Source organism: Rhineura floridana, chromosome 8, assembly GCF_030035675.1.
Source record: "Rhineura floridana isolate rRhiFlo1 chromosome 8, rRhiFlo1.hap2, whole genome shotgun sequence".
Classification (NCBI taxonomy): Eukaryota; Metazoa; Chordata; class Lepidosauria; order Squamata; family Rhineuridae; genus Rhineura; species Rhineura floridana.
The window spans coordinates 105,777,791-105,798,378 of record NC_084487.1 but is presented as its reverse complement, the minus strand read 5'-3'; the positions used below and the strand labels follow the sequence as shown (position 1 = coordinate 105,798,378).

At 42.4% G+C, this 20,588-nt stretch overlaps 1 protein-coding gene across 5 annotated transcripts in view; it reads left to right on the top strand.

Moving 5' to 3' along the window:
• The window catches only part of GRAMD4 (GRAM domain containing 4), a 115,152-nt gene that overhangs the window by 76,094 nt on the left and 18,470 nt on the right, over nucleotides 1-20,588 (top strand). For all 5 annotated transcript variants that reach the window (XM_061640283.1, XM_061640280.1, XM_061640281.1 and 2 more), the window contains 6 exons: nucleotides 5,458-5,519; nucleotides 7,856-7,988; nucleotides 10,958-10,983; nucleotides 12,345-12,436; nucleotides 15,740-15,831; nucleotides 18,163-18,211. In XM_061640283.1, coding sequence (XP_061496267.1) covers nucleotides 5,458-5,519; nucleotides 7,856-7,988; nucleotides 10,958-10,983; nucleotides 12,345-12,436; nucleotides 15,740-15,831; nucleotides 18,163-18,211 — 454 coding nt within the window. The remainder of the gene's footprint in view (nucleotides 1-5,457; nucleotides 5,520-7,855; nucleotides 7,989-10,957; nucleotides 10,984-12,344; nucleotides 12,437-15,739; nucleotides 15,832-18,162; nucleotides 18,212-20,588) is intronic.

The following is a 20,588-nucleotide window of genomic DNA, read 5'->3' as shown; positions in this document are numbered from 1 at the left end:
CATCCAGAACAGGTCGAACATCCAACTGGTCAGGGGATCCATTTACTAACAGCATCTCAGTCTTGTCTGGATTGAGCTTCAATTTGTTCGCTCTCATCCAGTCCATTATCGCAGCCAAGCACCGGTTTAGGACCTTGACAGCCTCACCTGAAGAAGATGAAAAGGAGAAGTAGAGCTGCGTATCATCAGCATACTGATGAGAACGCACTCCAAAACTCCTGATGACCGTCCCCAGCGGCTTCATATAGATGTTAAAGAGCATGGGGGGCAGAACTGATCCCTGCGGAACTCCATATTGGAGCGCCCAGGGTATCGAGTAGTGCTCCCCAAGCACTACTTTCTGGAGACGACCTGCCAGATAGGAGCGGAACCACTGCCAAGCAGTACCTCCGACTCCCAAATCTGCCAGCCTCTCCAGAAGGATACCATGGTCGATGGTATCGAAAGCTGCTGAGAGATCAAGGAGAATCAACAGAGTTACACTCCCTCTGTCTTTCTCTCGACACAGGTCATCACAGGGCGACCAAGGCTGTCTCCATACCAAAACCGGGCCTGAAATCCGATTGAAATGGATCCAGATAATCGGTCTCATCCAAGAGTGCCTGGAGCTGGGATGCAACCACCCTCTCCAGAACCTTGCCCAGGAATGGCACATTTGCTACCGGCCTATAGTTATTCAGATTATCTGGGTCCAGGGAAGATTTTTTCAAAAGCGGTATCACCACTGCCACCTTAAGGCAGTGCGGGACCACTCCCTCACCTAGTGAGGCATTAATCACTTCCCTGGCCCAGCCGGCAGTGCCATCCCTGCTAGCTTTTATTAGCCAAGAGGGGCAAGGATCTAATACAGAAGTGGTTGCACGCACCTGTCCAAGCACCTTGTCAACGTCCTCAAGCTGTACCAATTGAAACTCATCCAACAAAATATGACCAGACTGTGCTCCGGAGACCTCAGTTGATTCCACTGCTATAACTTTGGAGTCTAAGTCCTGACGAATGCAAGAGATTTTATTCTGGAAGTGCTTCGCAAATTTGTCACATTGAGCCTTAGAAGATTCCGTCACGTCCTTAGGGGCAGAGTGTAAAAGCCCTCTGACAGTTTGAAACAGCTCCGCCGGACGAGAGATAGAAGCTTGAATAGAGGCAGTGATATGTTGTTTCTTTGCTGCCCGCACCGCCCCAAAGTACGTCTTACTATAAGCACTCACCAGTGCAAAGTTGCATTCGTCAGGAGTCCGTCTCCATCTGCACTCAAGCCGTCTCCTACATTGTTTCATCGCCCTCAGCTCCGAAGTATACCATGGAGCTGTATGAGCTCTACAAAGGAGAGGGCGCACAGGTGCGATCATGTCAGCTGCCCAGGTCATCTCCGCATTCCACAGATCGACCAGGGTGTCGACGTGAGTGCCAGCCTTATCAGCCGGAAAACTCCCCAGGGCTTTTTGAAAACCATCTGGATCCAGCAGCCTCTGGGGGCGGACCATCTTAATAGGTCCCCCACCCTTGCAGAGGGGGAAAGTCGTTGTGAGTCTAAACCTCAACAAACAGTGATCTGTCCATGACAAAGGTATTGATGTAAGGTTCCCTATACATAGATCACTATCATCATGTCCCGTAACAAAAATCAGGTCCAGAGTGTGACCTGCCACATGAGTTGGGCCGAAGGTATGTTGGGACAGCCCCATGGTTGTCATGGAAACCATTAAGTCCTGAGCTGCCCCAGATAATATGGCCTCGGCATGAATGTTGACATCACCCAGAACCAGTAGTCTAGGGGACCTCAACAAAACCTCCGAGACCACCTCCATCAGCTCAGTCAGGGAGTCTGTTAGGCGGCGGGGTGGGCGGTACACTAACAGAATCCCCAATCTGTCCCTCTGGCCCAACTCGAGGTGCGAACACTCAAGGCCCGTAGTTACGTGGACATGGTGTTTGAAGAGAGGGATAGAACTCCTATAGACCACAGCAACCCCCCCTCCCCGGCCCTCAGATCTACCGTGATGCTGCACTGAGTATCCAGGTGGGCATAGCTGAGAGAGACCAACACCTCCTTGCTCTCCCACCCAGGTCTCAGTTATGCATGCCAGATCGGCTGCCTCATCCACAATTAAATCATGGATGAGGGCGGTCTTATTACGTACCGATCTGGCATTAAAAAGCAGTATCCGGAGATCAGAGAGCTGGCTGATAGGACATCCCACATACCTGTGGGTGTGTGGAGGACCGGAACACGGGACAGCCGTCAATTGTCTGGGCTGCGTTCCCCTCACCTGGCCTGTCTTCCACACAGCGTGATATCTCCCTTTACCCATCACTACGCCTATTGGGGCCCCCGCACATTCCTCCTGATCATAATTCCTCTCTCCCAGGCACATAATAAAACGTCCACACACACTTACTGCATACACCAAACATCACACAAACACTCACCACATACACGCTCACAATCAACCAACAAGACAACCAAAAGCCAGTCCACGGCTAAAAGCCCTTGGTGATGGGAGGTAAATCAAGCAGCGTCATCTCAGCTATCCCTCTTTCCATCCAGAGTAGCCCCAACCGGTCGACGTCGAAAAAAAACAAGCGCCAAGCCGAAACTCCTGCTCACAGACCACAACAGCGGGCATAAATCTTTCAAAATGTGATTCCTGGGATACTGTTCCTCTTCCTTTCTCTTGCTCCACCTCTGCGGCCAGTGGAGGCCGCACCGCACCGCCACCGATGAAAACGCCGAAAACGAAACGGGCAGCATAGAACTCCGACTCGGCTCCACCACACCCCGTCCGCCGCCAGTTGCCCCCCCGCCAAACAGAAGGCGCCAAGGGGCAATCCAACAACGGCGGGGAAGCACAGCCACAGCGGCGGCGGCGAAAGCACAAGGTACGGCGGGAATCCCGAGCCGTGGCGGCGGCGACAAGGAGGCGCAAGCCTCAGCCAAACCACGGCCGCAGCTGTAGCAACAGCAATCGATGAGAAGGAACAGGCCGTGACGGAAGCACAGAAACCGCCGAGGGAGCCGAAAAAGCACCAACCACGGTCGAAAACACAGGCCGCGACGAGAGTCTGGGCCTCAACACCGGCAGGAAGCGCAAGCCACAGCAGGGGACAGCCCAGAGCGGCGGCAACAAAGGCCCAAAAAAGGAGCCGAAGGGGAGCCACAGCCGACGGCAGATGTTGTTGGACTACACCCCCCATAATCTCTGACCATTGGTCATGCTGCCTATGGCTGGAGTCCAACAGCATCAGGTTGGGGAAGGCTGGTCCAGGTTTTTGAAGGGTAGATGCTGAGGTTAGAAAAGGATATTTCTGAAACAAATGTTTAATAAAGCAAATTACTGTGCATCGAAGCACTATCCCTGCCTGGGGCTCTTGTTGGAATACTGTGTTGCACTTCGAAGGATGCCTGAGTAAATAACAAGTGCATCTTGAGTCAAGTTTACTTTTCAGCTGTCACATCATAGGTGCCAGCTGTAAAAATAAAAAAAGCTTGCTAATTCCTTGGCATTGATTCTTGGGTGTTTTCTGTGGGTTGGAGCTGAATGAGCGTATGTAAACCTGCGCTTTGCTGCTGTGAAAAATTATATGTCATTAGCCATTCATGGCCACCTCTAAATGACATTTCATGCTACTCTAATTGCAGTGTGACTAAATACAAATGAGCTTGAGCTGGCATTACACCACAATTGATAGAAACAGCATTTTATCAATTAAGAAAATTAAGATGTTAAACAGATGCAGTGTAATGGATTTGAGTCTTTCCTCTTAAAATGCAGGGCAACGGGAAGGTATGAAAGATTTGGTTGCATTCAAGGTGTCTTGGCATTAGCACTTTTATTCCTGCATTAGGTCCCATTTTAAACTATTAACAAACGGCTTGAGTATGTCCCTGATATGAAGGCTCTGATTTCAGGGAAGGCAGCACCTCATTAGAGACACTGTGTCTGCATCCTCACCCAACAGTCTGGATGGTCATTGCAAGGAATATTGTGGTTGGCCAGCTTGCTGCTTGACTTGACCCAGCTGGAGTGCTCATTCTCACAAGTAGGTCCTTTGCAGTCCACATATACATAAAGCAGCACAGAAAAGTACGGTAAGAATGAATGGTGAGACCTACTGATACATGGAACTCTAGTATGGCCAGACACAGGAACACCTTTTTCTTTTCCAATGAATTGTGTTTCACTTTTCCTGTGTTTTGGAAAGCTTGTGAAACTTAGATCCTTTTACAAACAGCTGTCTCTGTAAGCCAGATCACATTGAGTTGAGGTAGCTTCCTGTTGGTTGAAGAACAAAGTTTTTATTTCCATTTTTAGTTCTGTGTGTACTTCTAAGAACATATTTAACAACTCTTGAGTGTGCAATAAATGCAAATTTGGCCTGTTCCTTTTAAATGTGTGTGACAATTGCTAATTAACAGCACGATGGATGCTGCCCAACCAAAGCTAACATTTGGAGAAGTAGAAGCCTGGCTCGCCAATAAGAATTCCTTTTATTTTGTTTATATTAGTAGTTTTAGGCCATCGTTTAAGGCTTAGTCTGCAAAGGCAGCATATATTTAAAAAAATCAATATTAAAAACAGTCCCATTGAAAGAGTTTGTAGCTCAACTAATTGTCTCAAGAAACTGAGCAATGCAAGCAATTTTTTTTCTTTGCCTGAAATCTGTTGGCCTTTACTTTGCAACTGGAGGAGGGGGATGTGGCAGAACTGCTCACTGCTTTTACCTCTTTCCCCTTCCTGTGTTTTCCTATTGCTGTGCCCCATGGGAAGACCCTAGCTGCCTCTAGGAGGGAACTGGGAACTGAAAGTGCTACCCATAACTCCACTTTCCCCTTCCTATTGTGGCTTTTTCCTCTTTCCTTGCCCCCCCTTCCCCCAGTTGGGCAGCAATCAAAATTGTTTGTTCCTTTTCAGGTAGTCAAATCTGAGTATCTCTGTGTTCACAGAATATACAATTGCCCTTTAGTGATTTTTTTGGAATGAAATAAGGCAACAAAACAGTGTTCTAGCTCTGTTAGAGCCAAACCAGGGACTTTGTGACAAACAAATTCTTACTGTAGAGCCTTGAGCATTCAGTAGAGAAGTGAATAAGAGGACTGCCATTTGCCTAGAAGCTACTGTTACATCAGGCAGACTGCATGTATACAACACTGAAAATTGGAGGGGGAAAATACAGGGCTAATGCAAATTTGTCCACCTACCTTGGATATCAGATATATACATGCTTTTATATGCTTATGTTATGAAAAAAGATGTGCTCCTAGTTTTTTGTGTCTAGTTTTTTGATGGGTGATACTTAAGAGTAATCAAGAATTTTAGATGGGTGATACCAATCAATCATCATAATCCCATCCTTCCTCCCAAAGGGAGCCCATACTCATATGAAAATGTAGTCATTTTGTTTTTGTTAAATTGACATACTATGCTAATCTTACTGCTTTTTGTTTGTTTGTTGTAGAACAGAAGAACCACCTCCTGCTCAGCAACCCCCAAAAGCACAGACACAAGCCAATGGAACAGGTATCGTTGACTAGTTCTCTATGACAGCCTTTCTCAACCTTTGGGTCCCCAGATGTTGCCAAACTCCAACTCCCATCAGCCCCAGCCAGCATGACCAATATCAGGGATGATAACTGTAGTCCAGCAACATCTGGGGACCCAAAGGTTGAGAAAGGTTCCTCTCTAGAATTTCAGCCAGGCTTCTCCTGAGGAGCGTGTGAGAGAGCCCTAGACTTTTAATAATTAGTGGGACTTAGGAGACTGAAATATCTAGTGCAGGGGTGGGGAACCTTTTTGGCCTGGTGGACCAGAGCTTTATCTCCCTCCACCCCACAAGCCAACTTTGACAGGTGGGCGAGGGCCACCCACCCTGTCAATCATCTAACATCACAATGACATCTGATGACTGATAAGTGGATGGCCCACCTGTCAAAGCTTACCCATGGGGTGGGTTGGGAGGGGTCAACGAGCTGGCAAAGCAGCACTAAGCAGGATCAGAACCCCACCCATCAACGGATGTCACCCAGTGATGTCAGCTGATCAATAGGTGGGTGTGATTTGGGGAAATTGGCCTTGCAGACCAAATTGGTGGTCCAAGATTGGCAGCCCATAACTACAAGGCTATATTCCATGCTAGTAGGGCTTCTCCTCTCCCCCAAAACTCCAGTGAGACAAAACAGATTTTACTTGACCAGTAAGTTTCCCTTGTTTGGAGATGGCACAAGAAAAGGACACTTTATTTTCTGATAAAATGTTCTCATCAGACTCTTTCTCATGTCCACAGATGTTGTGTGTTGTCTACTGCTCTAAAAAGATGTCTAACCAGTGGATTCTGGGATGGCCTCAAGGATGAGATGGCACTCTTTGTTGGCTGACAATACACAGTTTAAAAATCATATTTGTGTGAATTTGTTTCCCTTTACATCATGCTGCCCTAGGTTTTTCCCTAATATTGCAAAGCTATTTAAATTCCTATCTTGTGATCTTTCCTGTGATTCCCTTTTTACATCTGCCTTCTTATTTTGTTTTTCATTTCTTTCATAGTGTTGTTCTCTCTAGAACTTGCTTGCTCTGTAAACACTGGTTATGTAAGCATTAAGAAATATGTTCCCATTGCTTTTGGATCAAAACCCCTGTTCCTGCCCACTGTGCTCACTAACATAAAATTTAAAAGTATAAAAAAAGATAGATTGAGTCTGAAACTTTTATGAGGTGGTTTATGATGGTGGAAATATATAATTACACAGAGGTACAATTGAGATATCGCACCAAACCACAGTTAAGGAAATCTAGCCATTTTTGCCATGAAGGTTAAATTGACAAACTATGCTTTGTGATTCAGTGGCAAGCCAAATGGTTTGCAAGCTGTAGTTTGTGCTAACAATCAACAAATTGTTTTAAAAATCATAGTTCTGCCTTCAGACTGCTGCACCATGGAGATGAAAGTGAATTTATGAAGCTCAGTGCTGAAAAGAAAATTAAAGCAGGCATGCCATTCTAAACCATTGTACATTTGGGTTTAGGTTCTAAAGGCTAGTGCAAACCATGGTATGGCACAATGTCTGAGTTGAACCTGATAGGCATGTATGCAAAGCAAGATTGTCTCTTGCAGTACACAAACAAGCTTTCATATAATATGCTAACAGTCTTCTGGCTTTTTTGCGCTTGTGATGTAAATGGAATTGTATTAGAGAAATTCCCATGGTATCCTGCTTTACATTAGCACCTTTCTGCAGTGTGAGGAACATAAATTATTGATTGGTTTAGAGAAGGGGCCTTTGTATTTTTATGCCAGCCTTCAAGATTATAGAGGGGTCAAGCCTTGGAACTCTTGCAAGATTCCAGGATCCAAGGCTAGTGTGGCACAATTGTATAAACTATTAGGTTCTCACTGTGGTATACAGTACTGGTTCCTCAGTGAATGCCCACAACCTAATACAACTGATGAGTCACTGGAATTCAGATGACTAGATAAATAGACTGTGTGTGTTAATACATTCAAGCATGGATGGGACCACTTTCCCATGAGAGATCATGTGACCAGGTCATATCTATGGAAGAGTTCAGTTTCTAGAGCAGGGATGGGGAATCTGTGGCCCTCTATCTAGAATATACCTCCCATCATTCCTGACCACTGGCTGTGCTTTTTGAAGCTGATGGGAGTTGTCATCCAACAACATCTGGAGGGTACCACATTGGATACCTCTGCTGTAGAGTGTTGTATCATGATAAGTCCTATTTTTATTTGTTATGTTGCTTGCTGAGGACTTCTGCCTCTGTTTTGGAATAATTGTGTGCACGTGCAGTTTTTAACTGACCTTTTAGAAGTAACTAAAATGTAGTGTTCTTATCATTAGATAAACGTAGCAACATGATGTGTTCACGAGTTCAGAAGTGGGTTTATGACAAATTTGGGGAATATATTGAAGACTTCAGATTTCAACCAGAAGAAAATACAGTGGAAGCAGAAGAACCACTTAGTGCTAGAAGGTAAATCATACCCGAAATCCATTTTGTTATTATGTAAGTAATACTATGTGCTAAAAAGCATTGTAATCACTATAAGCAGTTAAAATGGCTAAAGAGCTAGGCTTCTTCCACATTGGGCATTAACTGTGTAGTAGCCATGCTTTGTTCAATCACTCTTTATGTGGCATCTGCACAAAATTGTGAACAAAACATTCCCCTCTCATGTTTCCCTCTTCAGCTTCTTTTTTTAAGAGCTCAGAAAATCCAACTTAAAACAAACTACACTCACTGGAATAGCTGTGAAACTTTGCCTGGTACAGATGGCTTATTTTCTTGCTGTTCTAGCCTGTATAGATTGCTTTGGCCATTTCCTTCTCTGTGATCTGTCTTTCCTCTAGGAATCAACTCTCTTACTTTTAACTATTCCTCCAATTGCAGTGGGGAGGGGGAAGACATGAATGGGAGCACAGTTGTGGAGAAGCAAAATTTTATCTTTTCCCTTCACACAATGGTCCCAATGAAAATCATCTTCATCCTACTTTTGGGATTGGGAAAAGGGAAACTACCCACTTGGCTACAGAGCGTGACAGGTCTAAAAGCAGAGTTGCAATTCCATTTCCAGTTTAAAGCAAATAGCAATGATTGGATGCTGCTACATCATCCACATCTGGAAGCACCCTTAATAAGGCTTCTCAACACCTTCCCAATTATTCAACTTCTCTATATGGGCATAACTGTGAAATCTAAGAGACAGCTTGAGAGAAATGTATAAATTGTACATGGTGTGCAGAAAGTGGAGAAAGAAATTTTTCTCCCTCTCATAACACTAGAACTCTGGGACATCCAATGAAGCATAAATGTTGGCAGATTCAGGTCAGACAAAAAAGTACTACTTTACACAGTGCATAGTTATAATCCGTGGAATTCATTCCCACAAGAGGCAGTGATTGTCATCAACTTCAATGGCTTTAAAAGAGGATTGAACAAATTCATGGAGAATAAGGCTATCAATGGCTATTAACCCTGATGTTTGTAATCTATATCCATTGTTGGAGGCAGTTTGCTTCTGAATACTAGTTGCTGGAAATTACAGGAGGAGAGAGTGCTGTTGTGCTCAGGTCCTGCTTGTGGGCTTCCCATGGATATCTGGCTGCCGCTGTAAAAACAGGATGCTGGACTAGATGGGCCACCAGCCTGATCCAGCATCTCTTCTTCTTCTTCTTTTAATTAAGTTTTATTAAGCTTCCTCCACAAATAATATCATATCTTAAACATTCAAAACTTCCCCCACCGATGAAATTACATTTTTCATCAAGTGCAGCAGTCAAAAAATACAGATATAGATCCAAGATCACAAAAATGAAAATTGGGTCTCAAAACCCTGAAATAATATTTGAAATTTCCAATAAAGATCTTATATGCCACATACAACTAAGGATTCAAAAGGGGGGGAAAGGAAAAATTAATTCAGCCAGAGATGGGCTAGGGCTGTTGGTGGAGTTTGGCCATGATCCATTATATTAACAAATTCTATAAACTACCACTGTGCAAGAAACAAAATTATCTTTTATTTTTACTCTATGAACCATTTTAATTTTTGAGTTAATTTTTCCAAAAGGGCTAATTGCCAATTTCTTTGATACCATTCCTCTATATTAATCCCCCTGAAATATTTCCAGTATGATGCAACCACTGCTGTTGCTCCCAACAAGCAAATCTGCATCCAAACCTAAAAAAAAGTTCAAATGTGCCAATGGGTGCACATACTGCCCTGTTACGAAGCAAATCTCTTCTGTAACCTGCTTTCAGAATTCTAATACTTGAGGGCACCACCACCACATACTTACTTATTTATTAAATTTATATCCTGCCCTTCCTCCCAGTAGGAGCCCATAGGTACTGATCATATGGCACCCCCTCCAACATACTGGTGACTTTCTTGTATCCATTAAAGATAATTTCTAAGAGTAAGATACCATTTTTGAAATAATTTGTATGACATTTCTTTTATTCCTGCAGAGGTTGGTTTGTATGGTTGTTTACCCCACAATGCCTTGGCAATTCTCCTCAGTTGCTATATCTAATTCCTTTTCTCATTACACTTGAAGAGATTCGAACTGTCCTGTAGCTGATACCAACATCCATACATATATATTTGAAACCAACCTCTTCATCACCCCAGAAAACCCCATTATCTCTCACTCAAAAGGAGTCAACTGATGGACAGCTGTCTCCTTAATCACCATTTTAGATAAACAGAATTTTACTTGTGCCAGTAACAACCATGCTGACTTGTGTGGACATAATTTCTCTTGGTATACCTTTTTGGAAATTGCTTGTTTATTTGGACGAAAGTCACACAATCTATACAACCCTTACAGTGCCAAGACTCTTGATCTCTTCGAGTAAAATGACCTAAAAAGGAGGGATGGCAAGCCACTGATATTAAGGGTGACATAACAGGTGTTAGCAATCCTATTCATTCCTTAAAACACTTAAACATTGTTAAAGTGAAGAGATTTGTTATCCAATCTAAAGAGCACATTTTATGTTTCCAAAAAGGGTACATGTTAATTGGGACCCCATCCTTTAAAACTGATTCAAGTCTCTTCTTATGCTCTTGTCTGTGGAATAAAAGGAAACATAATACAGGTTCGTAGTAGGGTGGCATGCTATCATTAAGAAGAAAAATTACTAGCCTGAAATTTTAGGCTACAACTGCACACATGTAGTTCAGTCTTATTCTCTTTAAAATTTATTTTTGACAGCATACAGTCTAGCATTTTTCCTCAGAAGTAAGTCTGCAATGGGAATTATCCTCAAGTAATGGCATAGGATTGCAACCTTGGAATAGTTTCATATCACAGCTTTATTTGGTATTTGTGCAGAAAGGCTGACATAATTCACACCATTTTAGAATTGTCTGTCAGATATATGGTAGTAAACAGAAATGTGGTTGCCCTTCATAGTTTCTACTATTTATTTTCCAGGCTTACAGAAAATATGAGAAGATTAAGTAAGTATCTAATATTGCCCTTATGTTTATATAATGCTAGTGGCATTTATGTAGTTTATATATAATATGCAAATAAGGTTGAGTCACATTTAAGTGAATCTTTTAGCAATAAAATTGGAACAATTTTGTTACCTCAGTATAACATACAGTATGGAATGAGTCCACCATGGAAGTTTAAATATACTAATAACAGAACAGTTACAGAATCCTAATATGCAAAAAGGATAAGGTAGCAACACTGAGGATATTTTTTACACTATATCAACAGGATCAATTAATTTAGTGCCAAGCTTAAAATACTCTTCAGCTGATCCCCCAAATGCAACATTTTCCCACTAGTAGCTTATTGTTATGCTGTGTTGAACAGAGATAGAAGCTTGAATTCTCCTGAACGTATTCATCTGAAAACTAGAATCATAATTATAGACCGAGTTCAGACATCATACTTTTAGACCAGTAAACCATGGTTTATCCTGGCTTGTAAGATGTGATTAAAGCACAGTTTCACGGTTTGGATGTCATGGGAAACCGTGACTTGACAAGTGAGGATAGAAGCACCAAGCCCAGTCATGCAACAGGAGAGGCAAGGTGAAAAGGGAGCAGGGATCTTGTCCTGATTTGTTTTCCACAACGAGTCTTAATTGCTCACCAAACAATAACAGAATTCTCTAATTATGGAAAAGGAGAGGCTCGAAGTAGGCTGTTGGATTCCCACATTTATTCAGAATGTTTACACTGAGTTGATTTCTGTGCCGTTTTCAGTGTCGTTTTGTAATGTTCCTTATCGGGGAAATGGAGCTGGACCAGATGTGCAGTCAAATATTTATTTTTTCAGTATAAATCAGCTACAAGAATTGGAGTTGCTTAAGACTTTGCTTCTATTTGCTATCTCCCTTTCGAATATGAGCATGGGGTTGAGGGTAATCTGAAGGTGTATGCCACAGTCCTGTCCATCTCTTGAGCTGCTTTGGCCTCTTGAAAACCATATTTTGCTACTGTGCTACAACAGATCAAGGGCACCACAGACAAAGCTCTTGTATTGTCTTGTTTCACCTCCACTGTAAGACTTTCCGTGGAGGTTGTTTACGCATTCAGCTGCTGCTCGCTGAGGGGTAACTCAAGTGATGTAGATGTATGCACAAATCAGCTCTTGGTTTCCTGAATTCCTAGAAGTCCTGAGATGCCATGCCTAAATAAGAATTGCCGGAGAGTATGTGTGATAACACGATTCAGTGCTTATCAGTGGAAACATTCTAAATTATTTTCATACATCATTTATGTGCGTAAGCCAAAGGGAAGGGGTTTTGAAAGCTCAGGCATTGCTAAATACTTAGCATATGTTCATTTTCTGTTTTGCCTAGAGAGAGGTGCCAAACCTGTCACAAATTTTGTGAAGAATCTTTCTGCCTTATCAGACTGGTATTCTGTCTACACTTCTGCTATTGCCTTTATTGTAAGTTGTCCTTTCTCAATCAAGTGAAGTAACACACAGTATGATTTTTGCCCAATGAAGAAAAAAGGTTTACTGAAACCATTCACAATTCTAAATACTAAAGATTGCTGTTAGACTTGCTGCGGGGTTGCTAAATACAAGTCCTGGAATTAGACTTACTCTCACAGAATTCCAGAGCTGGGAGGAATGACACCATGAGCACTGCAGGGTCAAAGGATGACACCAAGAATGATTGTTGCTTCAGTTGTTGTGCAGTGTTTCACTCTTTGAAAACGCTTACCATCTTTTAAAAGATATGTTGCTTTTAAAGATACGTTGTCTTTGCTGTTTACATGCAATGTCTAGTCTGCCAGATTGCTTTTAACAAGCTCTTAACATTAGTAAAAGTAATATGGTAGGATTTAGTGGAGAGTGAGGAGATTGTCTTCCACATTAACAAAAGAGTTTTTATTAAGAATACAATCTTGGGTGGTTTACTCTTGTGCGATCCTGTTTTACATGTACTTTAAATGTGAATTTAGGATATGGGTTGGCATCTTGAATGGAGTTATGAATTTACAGAATCATACTGGATCTCTTGCCAAGTTGTACCTGTTTATAGAATAATGGATCTCCTTCCACCCCCTAACTTCCCTGCTTATAGAAACCAAACGTGTCTGGAAGAGAGTTTTGAGGGCAGCTGCTAGTTTTATGTTGGCAGGTAGGGTTTTTCTGTGGGGGAGCATTCAAATCTGCAGTCCCACATCCAATTAGTAGTTCAGGAAAAGCTGAATTGCTTGGTTTTGCTGCAGAATCCTGTAGGTAATCAATCAGACTTGGAAATACACTGAAAATAATAATTGAATGAAAAAATGAAGATTTTCTTTTTAGGGTTGGGTTGATAAATTGTTATTATGACATTTGACAATATAAACAATGGTTCTGTGGCTGCCACAGAGTTGAGCTTGTGGTGCTAAATTTGGAAGAATGAAGAAAATAACTTTCTTTTCAAGATGTGTTGACTGCAGAATAGGAAAAACCTGAATATTGCTTCTCCCACTTCCCCTTTTGTAGAGCCAGTATAATATCCGTGGGGATCTTCAAAGTTCAGTACAGTAGCCTTTGAATATCAGTTGCTGCTAGGCAGTAAAGTACAGGGGAAAGCTTTTGCCTTCATGTCCTGCCTGTGGACTTCGGCATCTGATTTGCCACAGTGGAAAACAAGATGCTAGATGGGTCTTTAGTCTGATCCAGCAGGGGTCTTCTCACTCCTTGTTAATTTTATAACCAAATGCTTACCATGAATTTAATCTTGCTGGAAGAGTAAGCCCATAGTGCCATTCCATATATATCTCTGTCTGTCTGTGTATCCTTGAGGACTGGTTTTCGCGTGAAATTGTTTTGATCGTCTCCATGATTTCACAGTGTGGATGTCAGCCAAGGGGTATTTGGGGGTGGCGGTGGAGACAATAAAAAGTAGCCCAAAATATATTTCCCTATATTGGTTTGATTCATTTTTTGCTGTCATTTCGGGGGTGGGCTATATCGTTGAAACTACATATTAGAACATGGTACAATTCCTCCCATTTACCCACTGGCATTCCTGTTTGTTGCATCTGTCCTCCTACCCGGGCTCGTAACATTATTACCATAGGAGGGCCTTTGTTCCTGCTTGTGGCAGGCAATGATGTGGTCTGTGGTGTGGAAATATTTATTAGGACATCAAGACATGAGGTAAGTGTAATATCTAGTTAACAAGATGGAAAGTACTGCCATTATTGGCTTTAGACTCACATTGTCCATCACCCTGGTAGCCTCAGGTTGCCATAGCTGGGCACTTCATTGGCAGCCTTGAAGCTCTTTCCTGGCTTGCCATTGTCTCAGCTTCTGTAGCCCTGTGGGTGACAAGGGAGGGAGGAGATCTGAGAGTCACCCACGAAATTGGTGGGTAGACCTATGATCCTGGGTGGTAGTGTCTGAATATGACAGCTTCTCAGGATTGCTGGCAATATGGAGATCTGTGGAGGCTGGGCGGGGAGGAGAGAGGTCTGTCTGCTTTCCCCATTTGTCTTCAGAGGATATGGTTTGTGGGGGGAGGATCCTTTGTCTCTCTCAGGTCTCAACAGCCACTGTCACTGCTGGTGTAACTTGTTTTTTTCCCGTTTGAAAGACTTTGATTAACACTGTTTACTCTTTTCTAGGCAATATGACATTTCCATTGGTTCTCCATTTTACTGAATAAAATACATAACATGGGAGTTTATAATTCATCAAGAAAATGTTGATGGCAGTGTGTGTATCTTTTGTGTATATTCGGGATGGTTTGCTTATGAAGGCTGCTGTCCTGTACATCAGAGATGGAGAATCTATAGCCCTCCAGACTCCAGCTCCCAACATGGCCAAGGAACAGGGATGATTGGAATTGTAGCCCTCCTGATGTTGTTGGTCTTCAGGTTTCCTGCCTCTGCTGTACAGTGTTTATCTGGGGATGAGTCCCCTTGAACATAGTGGGCCTTATTTCTAAGTAAATATGCATGTGCAGTGCAAGTGAGGCTGATTCTTATTTATTTATTTATTAAATTTATTAGTCGCCCATCTGGCTGGCAATCCAGCCACTCTGGGTGACATACAAAATTAAAACATATAGTTACATTAAAATATTAAAATCTCAACCAATAATAATACAACCTAACCCACAAAAGCCTGTTTTGAAGAGCCAGGTCTTCAAGGCCCGGCGAAAGCTCATCATAGAGGGGGCATGACGGAGATCATCTGGGAGGGAATTCCACAGAGTGGGGGCCACAATTGAAAAAGCCCTCTCCCTAGTCCTCACCAGTCTAGCTGTTTTAACTGGTGGGATGGAGAGAAGGTCTTTCGAGGCTGATCTAGTTGAGCGGCATCACTGATAATGCTGGAGGCGCTCCTTCAGATAGACTGGGCCAAAACCCTGCAGTGTTTTAAAGGTCAAAACCAACACCTTGAATTGGGCTCGGAAAACAACTGGTAACCAGTGCAACTCCTTCAGCACTGGAGTGATGTGATCTCACCAGCGGCTGCCTTTAATCAGTTGAGCCGCGGCATTCTGTACCAGTTGCAGTTTCCGGACCGTTTTCAAGGGTAACCCCACGTAGAGCGCATTACAGTAGTTTAGGCGAGAGGAGACCAGGGCATGTACCACCGATGGGAGCAGATGGTTGGGAAGGCAGCCTCTGTATCAGATGGAGTTGATACATTAATATTCATCAATATTAATGTCCTGGGAAATTATTTTTAACATGAAAACGTTATTATTTCACTTGTGATGTTTTATTTCTTCCTGTATAGATCTACATGAATGCTGTATGGCATGGCTGGGCCATTCCTATGTTCTTATTTTTAGCAATTTTGAGGTTATCCCTAAATTACCTCATAGCCAGGTAATCACTGTGCTTTATTCTGCATTGAGATTTCAGTTTGTAGCTTATATTCTAAAGTTTTGTATTTAAAATATAGTAACCCTTATATTTGTCATCCCTTAAATAGGGATTTCATTTTCCTCTCTCCCCATTTCAAAAGGTTAATTATTTAATTGGTAAAAAATAATTCCAGTAATAGCTCTTTTGAATACATGTGTATCAAATTAGGGTTGTATAGAAGATAATTTGCTATCCATTTAATTTATTAAGAATATTTATGACCCATCTTTCACCTAATAGCAGGCATTCAAAGTTGCTGACAATAAGCAAAATAAGATTCATTTTTTAAAGGCAATGGAGTCTGATAAGGGCTCATGGTGGATTTTAATTTTATTACATTTGTATCCTACCTTTATTTCAGGGAGCTCAAGGTGGTGTATACATTTCCTCCTTGCTCCCCATTTTTTTCCTCGCAACAACAATCCTGTGAGGTAAATTAGACTGAGACTGTGACTGGGGCACGGGTATCCAGTGAGCTTCATGGCTGAGTGGAGATTTAAATCCTGGCCTCCAGGGTCCTAGTGCAACACTCTGAACACTACACTGGACTGGTTTTTCTACACTTCCATCACTTGAAGATAGGAAATGTTTGCTTATCAGGCCTTAAATCAGGAACGGGTAATCTGTGGCCTTCCCAATGATGTTGGACTCTGACTTGCCATCAGGCCCAGTTAGCATGGCTAATGGTAAGGGATGATGGGAGTTGTAGTCCAACAACCCCCGGACATCCCTGCCTTTGATGTTACTACTGCTGCTGTGGCTATTCAAACTCTGTCCTACAAAGGGCAGAATACCTCCCCTGAAAGCAACCATGGCCAGGCGGGGTTGGGACAAACTAGATGGCTCTTCTCCTGGCTCTTCTCAGTGGCTTTCTGGGGATGTGTGTGGGGGAATGGAAGACAATGATGTGAAATGCCCACTCCTCATGCCTTCGATGTTGCTGCTGCCACTTTGAATGGTTTGCACAACACCAAGGACTATAAAATTTGGTTTTAGTACTGGCTTTTGTCCAGTTTCTCTGCTTTTATGTCTAGTTTAATCAAGGATGCTATGTAACTGCAATGCACTGTACATTCATAATCTCAGTAAGCATTTTGCAAGCATTATTGCAAAGACAAAGGCATTTCAGTTCTGATCATCTGTATGGTGCTTCAACTATCACACCTGTCTTTCTGCACTGAGAATGGCACAGCTCCATTCAAGCCATCTTCCAGACATACTAGTAAGATGAAATTTGTCACAGTTGTAGCTTCTCCACAGGTTGTCGTGGAGGGAAAGAGGAAACAAACTCTCATTGTTGATCTTGGAACTAAGTAAATACCCCCACCCAGAGGATTGTTCTTAAGTGGATTTTTAGTGTCACTTTTCCTAGTTTATTTCAAAGTTCTATTAACCATGCTGATTGAATATTAAAGCCTGCCTGATGTGTCATAATTTTTTTGTGTCAGCACAGCTATACCTCTGTTGGAACTGAGAGTTTAAACTTGTTCAGCAAATACGTTCATACAGTTCACTGAGTCCCCTAAACCCTTGCCACATGTTCATCATGAGAAGAAAGCTCCACAAGTACATTTGGGGCAGGGAGACTGTGTTGCTGGTTCCACCTCCATTGTTGCATGACTCCCCTGCCTTTAATGTCCATGCACTGAAGGTGGACATCTGCAGAAGAGAATCTCTTTAGGATGTCCAGTCCCATGTGGACATTTGCAAAAAGAAAGCCTCATGACCTCAGCGGCCAACAGCATGGCCCTGATGCCCCTTGTACTTGTGAAGGCCACTTCACATGAAGAGTGCAAGAAGGGGCTAGTTTTATACGCATGTAGGAAGGCTAAAATGTTAAGTATCATTTCCCTCCCTTATAACCAGGAGAATGATGATTCCTAATTAGAAGGTCAAATGCAGTAATCTACACAGAATGGATATTATTTGTATAGAAATGTTATTTCACTGCCATAATTACTGTTCATTGTCAAAGGATTGATTGTGTTTTTAAAAAATGTTCTTAATTATGCCTTTGTATAGTTGATATAATGTTTGCTTGGTTAAGAACAAACATAAGTGTTATTTGGTTGTAATCTACTGCAGTCTTTTGAGTATTCAAGACTATAGTTCTGTAAAGCTGGATGACACAAACTGTGTGGTTGGGTTTTGGGGGGGATAATTAAAATAGATCTGACAAGATGTTGTCTACTACCCACACAAGTTCCTTTTTTAAGTATAACTTTTATACTGTTATGGAGCTTATGGAAAAGCCACTCTTTCTGTTTAAATTAAAGTATTATTTATTTTTAGAGGTTGGAGAATACAGTGGAGTATTGTGCCTGAAGTTTCTGAGCCCATTGTAAGTCTGAATAATTTTGAGATAACTTGATATCTTTTTTGCTCATTATAATAGTCAACTCAACCAGCTTTTAATGACTGATATTATAGGATTTTGTTATTACAAGTCCAAAAATCCACATGAAGAGAATCCACATTTTCTTATAATGGCTTTTACATAATTTTTCATATCTTCTTTATTCCAAAAGTCTATAACAGGAGTGACTAACCTGCCTGATGCAGCCCTCCAAGCAAAGTTTTCTGTCCCCTCCCCAAGGAATTTGCTGGCAACATTGTTTAAAAAAGTAGACACAGATCAATCATGCAATGAGCAGCTGGTCTGCATGGGCATTTTATGTGTGCAGGTGACACTGTGGGGTGGCCTACACCCATTTACTGATATGCGGCCCCCGGAGGGTTGGTGAAGAGTGAATGTGGCCCTCAGGTCAAAAAAGGTTAGCTACCCCTGGTCTATACATTATGACTTAGTGGCTTTATTTAGATGTAACTAGTTCAGCATTATTTACAAGGCCCTCACACTTGAGTGTTTCATCTCTCCTACTTTGAAGTGACCATGAGGAGGAGATTGGAAGGTTTTGTTTCTGTTTTTGATAAACCATAGTTTAGCATTACTTCCAAACAAAAACTAATTAATCTTAACTAGGGTTTATTAAACAAGTTGGAATCAATCACAGTTTGAAGTTGGCTTATTTCAGTTAACCATAGGTAAGACAAACCACAGCTTGTCTGAGTTTGGACATAACACTAAACTGTGGTTAATTGAAAATGGAGCAAAAGCTTTCAGTCTCCTCACAACCATGCTAGAGGAGGGAGGAAGCTGATGAATCTGACATTCATTCATGTAACTCAAAGCAGTTTACCTACAATAAATTTCCTTGGGTTCCTCTCTTGAAGCTTAACACCCAAATTCTTTGTAATTGCTCTGCACTAGAAGGGTGTCTTTCCTTCTCCATCCCCCTCTAGTATCTCCAGTATCAAGATTTTTTGTTTCGGATCCTGGCTAAGATAGGACAAATTCTCACTTGTGTCTAGACCAGTGATGTGGAACATTAATAGTCTAGTTTTTGTCAGACTATAACTTTCATCATTCCTAATCATTGGCCATGCTGGCTGGGGCTGATGGGAGTTGTAGTCCAACCACATTTGGAGAGCTACAGGTTCTTTATCCCTGGGCTAAGATGAAGAGTCATGTAATGCAATGCTGTTCCATCCAAAAAAAGAATTCCTTCTTTCATAGAAAACTAGACATCTGGTTCCATACGTGAAAAGAATGCTTGCATGGAGGAATATTTGATCATGTGGGCTCTGACGTCATTTGAAGTGGTATAGCCATACCACAGGTTTATCATCTTACTGACAATTATATTGTTGTGTTAGCATGAATCTGATATTGAGGTATGACAGCCCCATCTCCTTCACAGGTGTATGTACACACACACACCTCTCTTCCTTTCTCTTTCTGTGTTACTGTGATACTCTATGATCAGTCAGCAGAAAGCAAGAGTTGGATTGCTGAGCAGCCTCGTAATCACATATGGAAGAGAAAAAAGAAGTCATGATATTAGTGCTGAGGGACGAACTCTCTTAAATGAGTGGGAGTGGGGACTGCAATGTGCTAAATAATTCTGAGGCCTATATTTGGGGCAGATTTTTAGTATCTGGTCTGTCAATAATAGTATTTGCTGAGTGAAGTTTTTTTAAGAAAAATCCAATCCCTGCCACATTGCCTAAGACAAGGGTGGGGAACCTCCCCTTGGCCTGCCAGGCTTCCCCATTTGGCCTGTGAAGCCATTTTGGGCAAGCCATGCCCCTCCGCCCTGCACATGATGTCATGCATGAGATAGGTAAGGATGGGGCTTGGCCAAAAGGGACTTTGCAAGTGCTGCTGATTGGCAGCGCCTGCAAAGCTGCCTTGCACAGCTTCTGTCTGCAGCTTTTGAAGTGTTACACAAAGCAGGATTGGACTCCTGTGCATCAGCCAATATGAGGACAAGTCAATCCTGCTAGGCTCATGTGCACAAGAGAACTCGCTTCAGGGAACTCTCTTATGCACCTGAACTCAGTGCTGAGCAGGATGGAACCCCCATGCTAAAACTTAGGGGTTTTTCCTTTCTTTTAGTAGCCGTTTCAGTGCAAAGCCCTTCCTGAATAAGGAATGGGTTTGCATTGAGTCCTGCCAAGCTGACCTGGCTTTAATCCCCCAGGGGGTTAAGTCATGCTCAGTTGGGCTGTGCTGTGAAGTCCCAAAATTGGGTCTTCAAAGCACCTTGTAGGCAGCAAGTCACTGCTAAAATGAAGGGCACCCTCCCTTCATTTAAAATAAAGGAAAGAAAATCTTCATTTTAGCAGTGACAATGCTACCTGCAAGGCCCTTTGAA